The 18,160-nt window shown below is 34.7% G+C and overlaps 1 protein-coding gene and 1 pseudogene across 1 annotated transcript; one reads left to right on the top strand and one right to left on the bottom strand.

The window, feature by feature from the left end:
• Positions 1–1,120: 1,120 nt before the first annotated feature.
• On the bottom strand, positions 1,121–4,821 carry LOC113765587 (RNA-binding protein 42-like). The gene is made up of 4 exons (XM_027309817.1): positions 4,582–4,821; positions 2,447–2,624; positions 2,213–2,310; positions 1,121–1,225 (listed from the first exon to the last, which is right to left on the bottom strand). The coding sequence occupies exons 1-4, from the start codon at positions 4,819–4,821 to the stop codon at positions 1,136–1,138; spliced, it is 606 nt and encodes a 201-aa protein (XP_027165618.1). The 3' UTR covers positions 1,121–1,135.
• A 6,691-nt stretch (positions 4,822–11,512) lies between these two features.
• On the top strand, positions 11,513–17,548 carry LOC113765577 (annotated as a pseudogene).
• Positions 17,549–18,160: the final 612 nt, after the last annotated feature.

Here is an 18,160-nt window from a genome sequence, read left to right as displayed (position 1 = left end):
CCTCCTCACTTATTGTGAAAGTTTCTCATATAGTTCGTATAATGAATATACCATTCTTATTATTGTGGAAACTCATGGCTTCTATTTATCCTCTACTAACAATTCCTACCAATAATTGGTTGGACAGTTGTTCTTTACTTTTTTCACAAACGCTTGTTGTGCAAAATTTTCTTCCACTTTCCTCCTTTATATGGTCCATCAACATATTTCACTACAACAAAAATGGCCTTTAGCGGCATTTAAAAGTGTCAGTATAGACAATTTAACCTGACATTTTATCTATCCTCACACCTAGGGCGAGTGTTGTCCCTTCCAATGTGGGGATAGCCTCAAATCTTTAGCAACATTCAAACGTGTCAGGAAAACCATGCTGCTATAGCATTCCCTCTGCCAACAAAAACTTTTTTTTGTGATAATCGAAAGTGTCCGTATAGCATTAGAACATCAGTAGCGGATCAGTAGTATATCCAATTTATGAAGGCATCTTTAGTTGTCTTAATATATGACTTTAAGGACACGTAGCCATGTGAATTTACACTGCTTTGGACGACATGCCCATTTGTCATTAGTGTTTTTCGAAGTTAAGCTATGCTGACACTTTTAATTGCCAGGACTTTTTCCCCTATTTTTTTTTATATGGAAGCAACCTGCAATTAGTCCTCCCTGCTGTACATTCCATCAACCAGAATCCCAAGGGACTTGTAAAATTATCTCAAAGAGCAGAATGCATATAGCAATTTAAAAGAAGAAGTCGATACTCAAATATAATTCATTGAATTAAAAGTCAATAACAAGTACAAACATAGCAAGTACTAAAATCGCAAACAAGTGCTCAAAGCAAGTATTAAAATCCCAATAAAGTACCGAAAGATTCTCATTTACAATAACTTGAAAGACTTTCTTGTGCACAAACAAAAAGACTCTCATCCCTAACAAGTTGAAAGAAATGCTAAAAGTCAGGTAACGTAATTGTACAATATTAGCAACGATCCGCGAGAGGTATAGTATATATATAGTACATTGTTTGGGCTCATCAAGATGAAACAAACAACTACCACTGCCCATGTTAATGTATGCTCAAGAGTTGTCTCCTCATTTCCACTTCCTTCAGCCATCTCTAGGTGGAGCAGTCCGGCTATGCTTTAGTAGAGGTTAGTGCCAATCCTTCAGAAGAAGAGAAAACAGCCGAGAAATTGAAGGGATGAAGAAAAGTGTATACAGTGATCTGGGGAAACAGAATTTTTTTTTCCAATTCTTGAGCATTTGAGATTGGAAAATGATAGGAAAAAAATTGCAACAATAATAATATAATAACACCCCAGGAAATAGTTTGCGTTCAAGCAATTCAACCTACTAGAAATCATGTCATGCTAGAAATATAGCCTTTGGTCTATCAAATGCGATGGAAAAAATTATAGATATTGGACATAACTATGTACTGCAATTTCCTACTTGACAAGGTGTGTGGGACATGTGTCCAAGTCTCTGTCTCAACTGGTCCTCACTTAAGTCAGTGCTAAACAAGTCATCATTATTTTTGAAGCCAAATCAATCATTGAAGCAGTTTTGGGGAGCGTAGCATTGTACTCCCAATCACTAACTGGTGCCTGAACAGCCAACATTGTCAACAAGCTGAAACTAAAGCTCGTCGTCCAGGCAACATTACATATAGTAGTGATCACAGTACCAACACTGTCAAGTAATGCACTGAACAAAAGACAGTATGACTAAGCAGATTAATCATTCTCCTTTAAACATCAGATAATATATATTATGTTTGACTAACTACAAGGGGCATTTGTCACGACAAAAGGGACGAGTGTGGATGCAGACACAAAAGTGCACAGATTCAAGAGCTCAGAGGCATGAGAGATTCTTAAATTTCTCTCTTTTATAAAAATAATGGTAGAAGCACCAGTATGATCAGCCAGAACAGTGTTCGATACCAAGCATCCCTTAAGCTAAAGAATCATATGCTAGCAAAATTTAATCTTATTTCACACAAACATAACCATAGATGTTGTCCAAGTTCAAAGTTTTAAACTCGTACATCAGATCAAAGCACTTCTTCGAAATCAGATTAAGGGATCATGCAAAATCAGGTCAGAACCTCACCAAAGGCAACCACGACAAGGAGACAAATTAAAGTTTCGATAATTCGAACAAGAGAAGGTTGAGACATATAAAAAGTGGACGAGTTCAAATAACTCACCCTGGCCATGTTAAAAGATGGAAATCTTGAAAATGCTTTGGATAGAACATCATCATTCACCTCATTACCAAGATCACCACAGAACAAACGAGAATCATCTGCACAACACAAACAGTAATACTGAAGGCATTAATACTAGCAAAAACAAGATCAGTGAAGGAATTAAGACAGGCGAAAATTGTCATAAAAAATGATGAATGCAACCACACAAGGAGTAGAGTACATGAAACTCACTCTCTGGCCAATCTGCAAGTGTAGGATCCTCCCATGCCTGCCCTGCTGCCTTACGAGGTACTGCTTTCTTCTTAGTCTCGGCCTTGTGCTCAATCTCACTACTTGCAAGCGCAGCTTTCACACTCTCTAGCGCTTCAAGTGTTATTGTTTGTGCATCCCTCTGAAATAATTGCTGGGCCTGTCCACCAAAACTTCAGATATTAAGAACTGACTGGTTTAACTTTAAATATTGCCATCATTCCTCTTCCTCAAACTATACTTATACCTAAATTAAGATGCAAATATAAACCCCCCCTCCCAAAAAAAAAGAACTCTTGCCCACACATACAAAACCCCTGGGTCACCAAACTTCCACAATAATATCACCACTGCGACAGTCAGCCCCAAAAAAAATACTAATACACCACTGCGTCTGGATAAGCTATCCAAGATTATCTATTTGATCAACATTAACATTTTTTTCAGTATTAGATATCGCTTAACTTAAAGTAGGTTCGAATATGAAAACTCTGTATTTATAAAATCATTGCAAGTAATAAGCATGTGCCCTGTAAAATTGGCTGCAAAATTTCAGTAACTTTTAGTAGAATGTAATGTACTATAGTTCTGTATTCTCAGATAATGGAAATCCGACATTGAAAGACCAATTTTTCGATTACCTTTTTCCAATTCATATCGTACCTTTATGAATTTCTAGTTTTCTGTTCTTGTTTCAATGCTGAAATTGAAGATAATTGGCAGATTGATGTCCCAACAATGGGCCGGTATGGTTTGATGGGATGTTTTGCTGATCAAGTACTGCAGTAAACTGTTTTAGAGCAGCAAATTTTGACAACATGTTTCAAGTATGAAGACACATTCACTGACGAGTCTAGTATGCCTAACAAATTAATTAATTGAAGCAATCAACTTAGTAACTTGGGAAAAGAATAGTGGCTGTAGCAACTAAAATCTGTCGAATGATTAGACTCCACCTTTTGGATTGAAATGAGCACGTCTACCTCAGTGTTGTCACCGGGCAAATTTCCTTGCGTGCAAGCAGCAGCATCAGCTTCTTGTTATAAGTTTAGAACAAGATAATATAACACTTCCCAAAGTCCCAATAATTTTTCTATATATCTGGTTTAGATTTCAGGGCGTCCTAAAGCAGCATAATCTAAGGTACAGCTTCTCCCCATGCAAAGACTGAATAAAAAAAAAAGAAAAAAAGAATCTGCAGTTAGGATACAGAAATGTAGTCATGCAATAGCTACTCAAGTAATGTGTTGGCCAGTAATCCAAGAACAAACATGAAGGAGAACTCCTTCATTTCATTTCATTTCATTTCTGCAGTAACTCTCAAGTCTGCTGCTCATAATTAGCTCTTATACACATTGAAAGTTTCAAAATCATTTGCTTCCGTTTCTCTTAGGCGATGGTGTATAGAAATTGAAGGACAAGACATTCTACTGTGAAGCTGTGAGAGTATACTACTTCCACACTTCAGTTCCCACTCTACTAGTTCATAAAGAAACGAAGCCCATCAGAAGCTAGCAAAATGAATACTCAGCAAGTCTGCAATTCTGCCCACACATACAAAACCCCTGGGTGCACGCGACAAGTTTCCCCAATATTTTATTTGGCCCACCTTTGCACCCTAAAATTTGTGAAATCCCCTTCACCTTCTACATTGCCCCCCTCCCTCTTTTCTAAAAACTAAAATCTCCACCACTATCATATCAACTTAAGTAAATAATCACACCTCAACAATAAAGAAGGTCAATAATTTTAGAAGAAAAACATTAACCTAAAGTTCTTCTAATGCCTAAATTCAACTTCCTAAATCAATTTAGGAAGTTCTTCCTAAATGAATTAAGCCATATATATAAATGAACAGACCGGGTATTTTACCGAAAAATTGGACTTCCTGGTTCCTCCACTCACATAGACAACAATGGTATACATATCTCGACTCCTACCAATAATTAAAAAGATCAATAGTTTCTCATCATAGCTGCTGACAAGGGAATTCAAATGTCAGGGGAAGAGGAAAAAGAGCCGAAATCATTGCCCTAAATCTCTCCAAAAATATTCCATCCAAAATTCATATAAAAAAAACAACGTGGCTTAATGATTGGATATAGAAAAGTTCGTACCTGTTGATACTGAGGGAGGGAGTACACGGTAGGGATTGTAGCGGGAGCAGGATAAACGTGGGGAACCGCAGGAGGAGGAGCAGGAAATTGCAGAATTGAAGCGGCAGCGGCAGCAGCCACATAGGTTTGCGGCTGTTGTAGGTGAAACGGAGTCGGAAAGTACGTGCCGGTAGTGTAGGTGAATTGAGACGACGCCGTTGAGGATGAAGAAGAAGCTGCAGCAGCCGATGTCGACGACATTGCGAAACCGCGAGATTTGAGAAGCGGGACCAAAAATTAGGGCTTCGTTGTTTTTGGAGAATTCAAACTCGTCCTTTTCAATGTCATGTTGTTCCATTTTCTGGTTTTGACGAACCTAAACCTGATGATGAGAGGGAAAGAGTAGGGGCGACGGGACGGCAGAGGTAGGGAGCAGAGGAGAGGAAAGTGGCCGAGAGAGGCAGAGGGCAAAAATTTAGGCAACCGAGAGAAATCAATTTAGGGCAAAAATTTATCATGGAATTACATCCCTTCAATGGGAAAGCAAGGATAGTTTGATTGCGGAGAGATTCAACAGGAAAAACTTTGTGGGAAAGCAAAATTTTGGCCAAGAGTTTTGAGAGACAGTTTGCCGAGAGAAAGACTTTGTGCGAGAGATAAAGAAGAAGCAAAATTTCACTGGGAGGCAAAATGAAGTTTTGAGACTTCACTAAGTGTTTTGGCAAAGGAATCTTCCGCCAAAATCCAACGACGTCGTTTTGTGTTTTAATTTTTTTTGGTGTATCTCACATTTTCGTAAGTGTCATAATAGGGAGTCTAAAGTTACATTATTATTTTTATATCAAATAAAATAAAAAAAATTAGAGTATATATTATTGAGTTGATAACTAGTGTCATGATAGAAGTTTTATAATGGCACAAACCAGCAAATGTCCTTATAGATATGTCAGGAAAGACCATTTTTGTTGTAGTGTTTAACTCCTAGTATTCATATAGTTTTCTGAACAAACTTTCTATTTTATTTTTTTTATAGTGTTTCAATCAAGTTGTGTACTTAAAACAAGTACAAGTAAATTTGTTCCACATCATTGTCAAAATATGCAAATTATGTGATAAGCTTGCAATATTATTACTTGGGTATGTCTCTGCTTAGTCTTTGCTCCGGATCCCTCATCTCCCATTTTCCAATTCGGGTTCATCTTCCCTAAACTTTTTTAGATTTCACACTTCCGAGACTATCCCTTTTTGCCACTATCTCTTCCTTCTCCTCATTGTAATTTCTATTAGGTGACAGTGCATTTCCACCATTTTTCTTCTTTGCCCTTGGTCTGCCACTTTCCTATTCTACGATGTTATTTTGCCATATGCTATCTTGCCCTATTTTCTAGAGTCATGGATGAATGAATATTGGCAATTATTTTGGAGGGAATGCAAGGGACTTTTTTTTTTGTTTCAATGACTGCTTCTTATTCATTTGGGCCGGATTCTATGGAACGGAGTCCTAAAGCTTTGTGATGGAATCTGTTAAAGTAAAACATCCTTTTTTATTTTTTTTTGGCCTTACTAATTGAAACGAGGTCGTTTTGTCTCCTACTTATTCCCTTGCGACGTGGCTCTTACCGAGCCTCTTGTTGGAGCAGGTGAGAGGACTGCTCCTGAACAGTCCATCTGATGACCGTTTGTGCCCCATATCCAAAGTTGGAATAGTTGTGTTCACCAAAAGCCAATATTTTAGATTATTTTCATTGAAGATTGTTTGGAAAAGTTTTTATAATAATATTATAGTATTTTTTTGAAATGCCAGATATATAATACTTAAAATTGGTTGAAAAATTAAAAAGATTTTAAAAAACGTGTTTATAATACAACATAAAGAAAATTTTCAAATAATTTACTATTAAAACACACTAGTAAAAACCTTTTGGAGCGGTTGCTTCCTTGCCGCTATTTCAGAGAACAATGGCTATTTTTATAAATTACAATCTTCAAATTAGCTAACCTCTAATAGCTATTGATTGGATCAGGTTGGATTCTTCTCAATCGGTCCTAACACAACAAATGTCGACATTTAATAAGAAATCAACTTTGATCTTCTCCTTTTATCAATCTAATTAGAGGTAAAGAATTCCAACCATGTCTGGAACTTGAGCTCAATGTTCTTACATCGTTCTTGATAGCCCTGCTGCATTATACACAGCTGAAACAAGTAAAGTGCATAAACAATCAGAGAAAGAGGGCAGAATTTTCATTAGCAGCTCTCTCAATATGGCTCGAGATTTAAAAAAAGTAGTGCATAAACATGAATAATTTTGAAATAAATATAATGTTTTAGCTTTCCTCGAGCATCTACCCTACTGCCTGATAGATACCAAAGAAAATTGGTCGGAAGGGCATGCTAGGTGCATTATTATTATTTTTTTGGGTAAATAATCTCCTATCCAAACACTATGATATCTAATCAATGGTTGACTATGATTTACGCTAAGAAAATCAACTCTCTAGGTGTTCAAAAATTTGACTTTTTTTATTTTATGGAGAAAAAGGAAGACCATGAGACTCAATTTTAGTAAGAATCATCTTAATCTTTTTTTTTACAATTACATGACTGGTTTTTTACAAGTATTTATTTCGGAAAATTTTTCTCAAAAGCTGCCACAAATTTTAAGGTTCGCATTGTAAAGATGTGCACTTTAATCGGTTCCTTTTTTCTCATCTAACAAGGGCTCATAAGGGAAAATTTTTTATTTCTTTATTTTTATCTTTTTGTCTTGCCAATTCTCATTCAACAACAAATTAAAGAACCAATCATCTAAAACACAGGTAGGTTTTAGATTAGATTATAGGATAATTTCAGAAACCTCCCTTGAGTTTCTAACAATTTCATTATCCTTCCTTGAGGTTTGAAAATTACACAAATCTCCCATAAGGTTAAGATTTTTGTAATGAAATTAGTCCAAGTCATAAAAAGTAGCATTAAAAAAAATGCCTTAAGAAAAGATATGAAACTTTTATTCCATAAATACCCCTTTTGCATGTATATAAGTTGTATTAGTAAAAGAATAAAAATACTTAGAAGTTAGAAACAATTAACACACATATTTTACTATTCAAAAAGTTCACATTCATTGCATTAGACAATAACAAAACTATACTAATGATCACAAGATTCAGCAAAAATAGATCAGTCATATCACATAATATGAGGTTTCCCTCCTTTTTTTTTTACTTCCACGGAATTAGTTTACAACTACCACAGATTTAAGAGTTTCAAAAAAAATTTCTTATGAACAACTTTCTTTTCCCCTATATTTTTTTTCCTTCTATTAAAACTCCTCTTTTCACATTGCATAAAATTGATTTTTGGTCATTATCAGTCACCAAAATAGTGTTATTTAGTATATCAATTGGCATTATTTTATAATTGCAAGTCACCATTCATCATTAAAAGAAATTTCTGATAGTTACATCCGTTACCAATAGTTAATTAGTGTTTTAATTATTCAATAGTCAGATTTTAGTTTCTAATAAAATATAATGTCTTAGGGTATATGAGTAATTTTTACCCATATAATGTAAGTAATTGGGCCCACAATTTTACAAATGGGAGGTAATTATTATTTTATAAATTTCAGAGGAGACCAGTGAAATTGTTAGAAATTTCAATGGAGGTTTCTAAAATTATCCCAAGATTATAAGTCAAAATACTTTAGAGGCTAATTACTCAGAATATTGCAAAAAAAAAAAAAATCAGACATTTACGGCTTTGACAATGGTGTGATATTAAACTATTGTTGCCGGTCTGACATCACTACCAGTTGTGTCAGTCTGGCAGCCAGTTGTATCAGTGTTAGCCTGGCAGCAGCTTCTGATGTGCATGGATGTATAGTGCCGACCACTACAAAAAATGTTTGTAGGTTTTCCACTTGTCCTTTGCTCCGCTATAGCAGCTCAACAAAGATACTCTATATCAGTGACGGAGCCAGAAAAAATTTTCAGTGAGGGCAAAATAACTTTAAAATTTTTTACCTACTCTTTTTCTAGTTTTATAAGAAAAAAATATTCACCAACAAGTACAAATGATGCATATACTCTATGAAAAACATAAAAAGGCAAATTCAAAATTATTAATGCAATAATAATTTTATTTCAAAAAACAAACTAAACCATTTACAATTGCTCATGACAAGTTTTCATATTAATACAAGTTTACAACCTTTTCATTTTGAACTTCACGAAACATATTTTTCTCAATAAAAGTAACTAAACAATCATTCATCCAAGTGTCTTCTATTCTATTTCATAACCAATTTTTCACCATATTCATAACTGAAAAAACCCTTTCTACGGTAGCTGTAGTAACAGGTAAAATCAAAGACAACTTTAGGAGTATAAAAAGTAATGAATATACAAAACTCCAGAGGCACATTCGAAATTATATCAAATTTTTATGGGTATTATAGAAATTTAAGGCCCCCACAGCCCCCAGTGTAAATCCGCCCCTGCTCTATATCAAGTTGCTTTCCTATCTTACGAGAAACACTTGCAACCATTCCATGCGTAAGTGGCTAAGAACTACTCTTTGGATTACTCCAAATGAAACAAAATCAGAGACAAATCTGATAAGAACATGTGCTGGGCTATATAATGTGATGGTCCTAACTTAACTTTTTCTGTGGAACTTATATGAACCAATGCCTGGAGGTGTAAAACATCTCAGTGCATGTTGCCGAAGACTTTCAGCTCTCTGCATCACTCGGGTTCACAATTAAAAGATCAGCTTAGCTATGTTAATTGTTACCTATACAGATGGCTTTTGATGTAATTGATGCGTTTGTTGTTTTCTTTTCAATATTTGCTTAGAGATATGGTTGTACTGATATATGGAGTTTGTGTATTTGAATAAAATTTACTATCAAATCATGTAAAAAAAATACAATAATCGCACAAAAATCTCAACGGTACCTGTCTCAAATCCCAAAGAAACATGGGTGGCTTAGGAAGTTTTAAGCATTCAATCAGGTGGAGATTTCAAGTCCCATGATACAATTTTTGCATAACTACATGTGTAAGTAGTACTTGCACAAGAGATTTATATCCTGACAAATATTCGGCTTCATAAGATTTTCCTCCGGGGAGGTGCCTGTTAGCCTGAGAACTTTCTAATCCGCCTTTAATGGAAATGAAAGAAAATGTACATTATACCCCTCACATGATGGTTGACAAAAACAAAGAAAGGTAATATTGACCGATTTATCTCAGAATACAGAGTAAAGGAAAGAAAGCACTAAACGCCCCGTATACGACATTGAGAAGTGAGACGGAAGGCATTGCAATACATGGTAGACATGGTCAATCAGCATATGCTGGAAAATTTGCCCCTACGGTAACGCATTCAATAACCATTCCAGAAACTTGCACATATGAAACTTTTTTCTGCTGCATTAGGTGAGTTATTTATCACAAAGTTAGATGGAAAATATGAAAATTCTAAGAATTGGTATAGTGACTTGTACCAATGCATTGGTAAAGTGGTTTGATGTGGTACGGATGTAATAGGAGCAAGACACGTTAGGAAAAGCAAAATTCAAGGTTGTTTTTGGTGTGGGTTAAGGCTACGGGAACTTAAATGAGTGTTGTGATGGTGGGCTCCAGATTGAAATGACCTAAGACAATTTGTCAGCCACATGGGTTCAGGACGAGGGGCTGGAGCGGTTGTCAGACAACCGCTCATAAACTTTTCATGGCCAAGATGTGGTGGGCCCATCATCAACGGCCAAAACGAAATCGAACAAAATGGAGATGAGTGTAGAGGATTGTTGCTTTAATACAAGCTTAACTTTTAACTCCGTTTGGTCTGGCCGTTAAGGGTATGAAAAATTCAAAATCAAAATTTGAAAATCAACTTTTGGTACAATCGGCGGGTTTTAAAACTCTTTCAACTTAAAAGATGTGGGAAGAAAATGGCGGTAGTGGATTTTCTCTGAACACAATACATTGTCGCTGTAGCTCCTTCTGTTCTTCTCCTCTCAACAAATTATTTCGCATAACATAGACATAAATTTTTGTCTTCTTCTCTTCCAACTCTTAAATAAACCCTATCAAAACGGGCATCTTGTCTGAGGTGTGCACAAGATAATTGTGAAGATCCGCTGCAGCAACAATACACGCCGATTTAAGTAGTGGATGACTGAGATAGATATTCATCGAGTAACAAATGCATAGCCGAGACTTGTGAGCGGCCCATCTGAAATTTACTGCATGGTGAACTCTGTCCAAGGTAAACGCTAATATTATATGTAATTTGATTGTAATAAATGTGTTATTTAGTGAAGCATGATTTAAAAATTATAAGAAGTATGTCATTATCCTTTTAGAGAGAATGGTTAACTTGTACAATAAAGATCCCGTACAGAATTTCAAAATATAAATGAGGATGTGTACAAATAAAATAACATAAGCGTAAAAATAACTTAACAATATGACCAACTTAAATAAATACATAAACGATATAGATGACAATGTACAGATTTTGAGAATTCTGTCAAACCTTACGCTATGTAAAAGTGTATGAGGCATACATGCATTTGTTATGTTACAAGTTGATATAAAAGGTGTACACATTGTTATAAAGTGTGTACATATGATTGTAAAGTATGTAAATACTGATATTATACACAAATTGGTTATAATATTTGTTTGAAATGTATATATTATATAGTGAAATATGCTATGCAAATTATTAGAGTTATGTGATTACCTATTACAGAGAAGATACACATCCATAAAAATTATTTTACAAAATGTTGTAAGATGTGTACACGTCGTTATAAAGTATGTACATATGTGAATACAAATAATTAAGTGCTTATGATGTGAATAAAGAAATAAAAATAAAAATAATTGTTTGTCTTGAAAAATAATAGCAAAAAATGCTTTTGTCGAATACAGTACAATGGAGGAAGCATTGTGTCCTAAGATCGGCATGGAGTTTCAGTCAGAAGATGAGGCATACAACTTCTACAATAAGTACGGATTAGTTGTTGGGTTCAGTGTTCGGAAAGACTACTTGAACAAGGATAAAGACGGTGTAGTTACATCGAGAAGGTACACATGTTGCAAAGAAGGTTTCAAACCACGGTACGAAAGAGATGTAAAACCAAAGAGAACTCGGGCTGAAACAAAAACCGGATGTGAAGCTAAAATGGGGATAATTTTGAACAGAGAAACAATGAAGTATCAGGTTCGAGATCTGGTAATCGAGCATAATCACACACTACACATTTCAGAATGTGCTCATATGATGCGTTCGCAAAGAAAAGTAAGTATTTCTCAAGGAACCCAAGCTGAGATTGCAAATGATGCAGGAATATCCTTGAAACAATCCCATGAACTCATGGGAAAAGAGGCAGGTGGATTAGGCAATATTGCCTACACTCGTGATAACTTAAAACGCTATCTACGAACAAAAAGAGAGAGGGGATTAAAGTATGGTGAAACTGGTGCAATGCTACGATACTTTGAAGAACAAAAATTGGAAAATCCGTCATTCTTCCACGCAGAGCAGCTTGATTGTGAAGAACAAATTACAAATATATTTTGGGCTGATCCGTATCAGTCACTTAAAACGCTATTTACGAACAAAAAGAGAGAGGGTTTTATACTTTACATAATGTGCATTATAGTTCACTGTTAGTTATTTAGTTGTTACAAATTAATGTTTTACTTGTACACATTGGTTATTAAGGTGTACATATTAGTGATAGGATGTTCATCACATGTTATTTATTTTTGACATAGTAATATCACATTTTGTACGTATTAGTTGGTACACATTACGACGATCTCTTGATTTAATAGCATTTACATGTTATTATTTTATGTGTACAAACATATATATATATGTTGTACGTATTGATTGATACCATGTACCGCTGGTTACTTTATTTTGAAATATCGTTATTGCATTTGGACACATGATTACATCTTTGGATAAAATTTTTTACAGATTAGTAATTTATTTGCTGACATTTATTTTTAAATCGTACAAGTTACAATTATTTATCACCCATTGTTTAGTTTTAACATCATGTTATTATTCTGGTACATGGTGTATTTTAGTTGGTACACATTACGACGATCTCTTGATTTAATAGTATTTACATGTTGTTGTTTTATGTGTACAAACTGATATATATGTTGTACGCATTGATTGATACCATGTACCACTGGTTATTTTGTTTTGAAATATCGTTATTGTATTTGGACACATGATTACACCTTTGGATAAAATTTTTTACAGATTATTAATTTATTTGCTCCCATTTATTTTTTAAATCGTACAAGTTACAATTATTTATTACCCGTTGTTTAGTTTTGACATCGTGTTATTATTCTGATACACGGTGTATTTTAGCTGGTACACATTATGGCGATCTTTTGATTTAATAGCATTTACATGTTGTTGTTTTATGTGTACAAACTGATATATATGTTATACGCATTGATTGATACCTTGTACCACTGGTTACTTTGTTTTGAAATAACTATATTATTTGGACACATGATTACACTTTTGGATAAAATTTTTTACAGATTATTAATTTATTTGCTCACATTTACTTTTTAAAATCGTACAAGTTACAATTATTTGTCACCCATTGTTTATTTTTGACATCATGTTATTATTCTGGTACACGATGTATTTTAGTTGGTACACATTACGGCGATCTCTTGATTTAATAGCACTTACATGTTGTTGTTTTACGTGTACAAACTGATATATATGTTGTACGCATTGATTGATACCATGTACCACTGGTTATTTTGTTTTGAAATAACTATATCATTTGGACACATGATTACACCTTTGGACAAAATTTTTTACAGATTATTAATTTATTTGTTCACATTTATTTTTTAAATCGTACAAGTTACAATTATTTATCACCCGTTGTTTAGTTTTGACATCATGTTATTATTCTGGTACACGGTGTATTTTAGTTGGTACACACTACAAAAAGACCTTTTCAAATTTGTTGCATAGTTACTTCAATTTAATGCATTGGTTATGTGTTATATTCATAGTAACCCATAAGTTTGTAGTATAACTTTACAATGTATTCATTTATGGTCACGTATGTACCGAATTTTGATTTTTGTTTAGATTACTTTCGGTTGATTTTTGTTTACATATTGTTAATTCAGTTGAGCACGTTGTTATACATTATGTACACATTTGCATCATAATTTTCGTACATCATAGCATCTTAAATTTTGGACACAATGTGTATTTAATTTTTACAAATTAGTTATTTTACTGTTATACACAGTGTTAGCATGACTTTGCAACTAATGTAATGTGCTACTCGTGATAACAGTCATTCAGTGAACAAATTTTGGATCATCCACAGTTATTCACTCAGATATGCAGTCTTGTAGGATAGTAAGTGAGATATTGCACTTGTGTGGATAATCAAGATTTTGGACAAATTTACAGTATCTTATTCAGTACAATACTGAAATCTAACCCGGTGAACCTGAAATCACTCCTCAAATACTGGCTGCTCATAATATCCGTATTCAAGATCCAATCTCCCACTTTTGATTCCTAACAATCCTGTGAGCAAGACAAAGTACAGCTCATTCACCGAATTCTTAATAGTCAGTAATTCTTTAAAAAAATTTATTTAAGGTTATTATTTAGAATTATTCATACCTTGCTACAAGACTATTGTAGGGCATACTTTTATAAACACTGAATATTTGATTTAAATAATTTATTGCTTGTTTCAATGATTGCCAGACCCCCATTGTGGCTTCTGTGGAAAGGTCAAAGAGCAGTACTCCCATACATATTAGCGACAAAGAAGTGCAACTACCTATGATATAAATTGGTAGAAACTAATTGCATTCCATGAATATGTATGCTAAGATGTCAAATCTTGTGACTTTTTTGGAACTGGATTGGATCAATGTAATACTAAAATGATTGTTTTATTTTTATATTAGATAGTAGTTTGACAATTGCAATCAATGCAGAATAGTTCTAGACCATATACATCTCTTTAATTGAGTACAAGAAATTATATATTAATCGTGGTATGCCAATCCTGTCTACCGCAAACAAAAAATTCTACATGTACTAACAGTAATGAACTTTGCTCCCAACAAAAAATTCTACATGTCCCACTAGTAGTAAAAACTTCATAACTAATGAACTTTGCTCCCAACAGTAATCCCAAAAGGAGATAATTCTACACAACACAAGTACAAATTTCTACGTAACACAACTATAAATTACTAGATATTTGTCAATCATTTATTACAACTGATTTTTTCGTCGGGGAGGGATATTAACAACTCAAGGATGGATTCGGCCCATTCGTTATGCTCAGTTGCAACCATTATAGACACATATTGCACTCGATACTTCCACATATTGTCCTATCCAAACATTGAAATAATCAGCACCACATGTTATACATAAGTCATCATCAAAATACTTGCTTCCAAAAAATTTCTATAAATCAAAATAATATATATACCTCCGTAATGCGTATGCCTAATCTTCCATTCCAGTGCTCCAGAAATTTCATTATGAACACACCACAATCATAGCTGAAACACGAGGTATACATTGTCATGAGAACCAGATAATTGGACATACAAGTTTTACCTAACCATCCTAATAATATAACTTAGTATTTAGTTATATTCCAAGATAGAATATAAATAAACTCTTATTTACAGTACATATACCTATTGTGTGGAGACTGTTGAGGCACATCTGTGACTTGCAATATAAATTCCTTGAAATCCACCGACTTATCAAATTATTTTGTCATTATTAATCCCAAGGTTTGCTTATGCAACATATAAATATAATTTTACTGATTACACTTTCACACTAGTTATATAATTTAAAGCCATGGAACAGATGCATTAAAAATGCAAGTTATAAATAGTATTTAGATTTCACCAGTCGTCGTAAGATATTAGTCTCTCGAACCCGTGACGAATCAACTCGTGAGTCAAGGAGATGAACAATGCCTTGTGCAATATCAAATGAGTATACAAACCCAATTGTGAGTCAAATGAGTATATATTAATCGTGGTGTGCCAACCTAATTGCACCAGTTGTAACTTAACATTAACTATCAATCAATTTTGTGATTTCAAATAAGAGACATTTATGGTCACCTATATTCCATTCATCCCCAATTAACTGAGTATTCCATCACAGAATTTTAACTTTCATGTGAACAAAATATGATAATGAGAAAATTGTGTATGATGAAATTTTCAGGCAAATAAGAATATCTCACAAATAAGAATTTCTCACAATCGATCATGCTTTTAAAAATCATCAGGTAACTATGTTTAGTGCTCAAACACATGGACAATTTTATGGAATATTCAGCATCTTCAGTGGTTGGCCGTTCCAAAATTGAATCACTGCAGCATATAAATCACCCCCTATGAGTTACTTATGCAGCTAATTATCACGTGAAATTATTTCAATTACAGTAAAACCATAAATTAAGATTGTTGCAATTAGTAAAGGAAAGTATATTTTAGTCATTTCAATCAAAGAAAAGCTTAAACAATTTAAACAATTAGACATCAACAAATCGTAGCTTACCATTGATTGGGTCAGAAAGGACATTAAACAAATAGGCATGCAGGTTTCAACATCATTTTGGGCTACTATGAGAATTCAGGAATGTGGGCAATAGGGTTTTGGGCATCTACTGCATCTGCCTTGGCAGCATTGGTACTCTTCCTCGCAGGCACCACAAGATACAGGCATTTCAGCTCCTATGGAAATCCTATTTTCAGGTTTACCCAAGTAATAGTAGCAGTAATAAGGAACTGAAGAGTGCATGGGCCACAAAGTGATGATGAATTATTTGAAGTTGAAGGAAAGGAAAGTTCTGTAACTGGTTCGAGAAAGATGTTCACACCTATGGTTTCAAGTAAGTTCTAAAAGCTTTTGATGCCCAATAGAAGCCAATCTAACAACAAGTCTGCTCCTAGCTTTATAGAATTTGTTTGATCAAATCATAAGTCAGGATTGCCTTGTGTACCACAGGTTCTTGGATATAGCTGCATTCATTGCTTCAAGAGATTTCAATGAGAAACAGGGATATCATAACTGGTGGCGTCTATGCCCTATTTCTCAAGTTGAAGAAGTTAAGTGCATACTGAGACTACTGCCAATTTGGCTATGTACTATAATTTATTCAGTGGTATTGACTCAGATGGCATCCATATTTATTGAGTAAGGTGCAGCCATGAAGACAAAGATGTGGAACTTCAAGATCCCTCCTGCGAGCATGTCTAGCTTTGACATATTGAGCGTGGCAGTTGTCATATTTTTCTATAGGAGAGTCCTCGATCCAATAGTAATCAGAATTAAGAAGAGTGGTGCTAAAGACCTCACTGAGACTAAAGATTCCAAAGGGCTCACAGAGCTTCAAAGGATGGGGATTGGATTCGCAATAGCAGTAATGGCAATGCTTTCGGCTGGAACTGTGAAGAATTATAGGCGAAAATATGCTAGAATAGATTGCACAAACTGTGAAGGCTCAAGCTCATTGAGCATCGTCTGGCAGGTCCCTTAATATGCTTTAATAGGTGCTTCAGAAGTTTTCATGTACGTAGGCCAACTGGAGTTCTTTAACGATCAAGCTCCTGATGGACTTAAAAGCTTTGGCAGTGCACTTTGCATGATCTCGATTTCCCTGAGAAACTATGTTAGCAGTCTTTTCTATTGAGCATGGTCATGAGAATATCTGCCAAAGATGACATGCCTGGTTGGATCCCAATAAACCTTAACAACGGTCATTTAGACAGGTTTTACTTCCTCTTGGCTGGTCTAACCATAATAGATTTGGCAGTCTACATGGCCTGTGCTAAGTGGTACAAGAGTGTCAAGATTGAAGGGAAGTATGTGGAAAACACCGAGAAAGAGGACTGTGGAGTTTGATACCAGTGACAAATATAATGCCTTACAGGCATTCAATGGTAAAATTATCTAAATAAGACTGGGAAATTGTGGTTGCAACAGAAGTTTTGTACAGATTTAAAATAAAACTGTCTGAATTTTATTCCTCCACTAGATTATGAGTTAAGAACTTTTAACAATCACACACTTTTCATGACTCGTATACTGGCCTTAAGTTATGCAAGACCGCATGGTCCAATTGATTTTTTCATGATGCAAATTGCGAATAAAAACAAACTCTACATAGGCGAGGAGAGATGAGAAGTAGATGAACTGCAACTAACTCCAATTTGATGACAGATACTATTCAGTCAAGACAAATGAAGATAAGATACAAACTTTGCTCTTGCAAAGATTGCAGAAGCACTTCACTAGAGTAAGAAATTCAACCTTAACAAAAAAAAAAAAAATCACAAGCATAAGAGACCTACCTGTAAAACAGTCAGCGAGAAGCCAATGCTATAACCACCAGTATCATGTGATGCCTCAGGATCAGGGTTCCAATTGGAATCTCCAACTATGGATTTGGGTGTATTCAAGTCAACCTACTGGGCAGCTTTTGTCTCAAGAAGCTCTCCAACAATAACATGGTTC

The sequence above is a fragment of the Coffea eugenioides genome, chromosome 1, assembly GCF_003713205.1.
Source record: "Coffea eugenioides isolate CCC68of chromosome 1, Ceug_1.0, whole genome shotgun sequence".
In the NCBI taxonomy this organism is placed as follows: Eukaryota; Viridiplantae; Streptophyta; class Magnoliopsida; order Gentianales; family Rubiaceae; genus Coffea; species Coffea eugenioides.
This window is presented reverse-complemented; position numbering and strand designations above follow the sequence as displayed.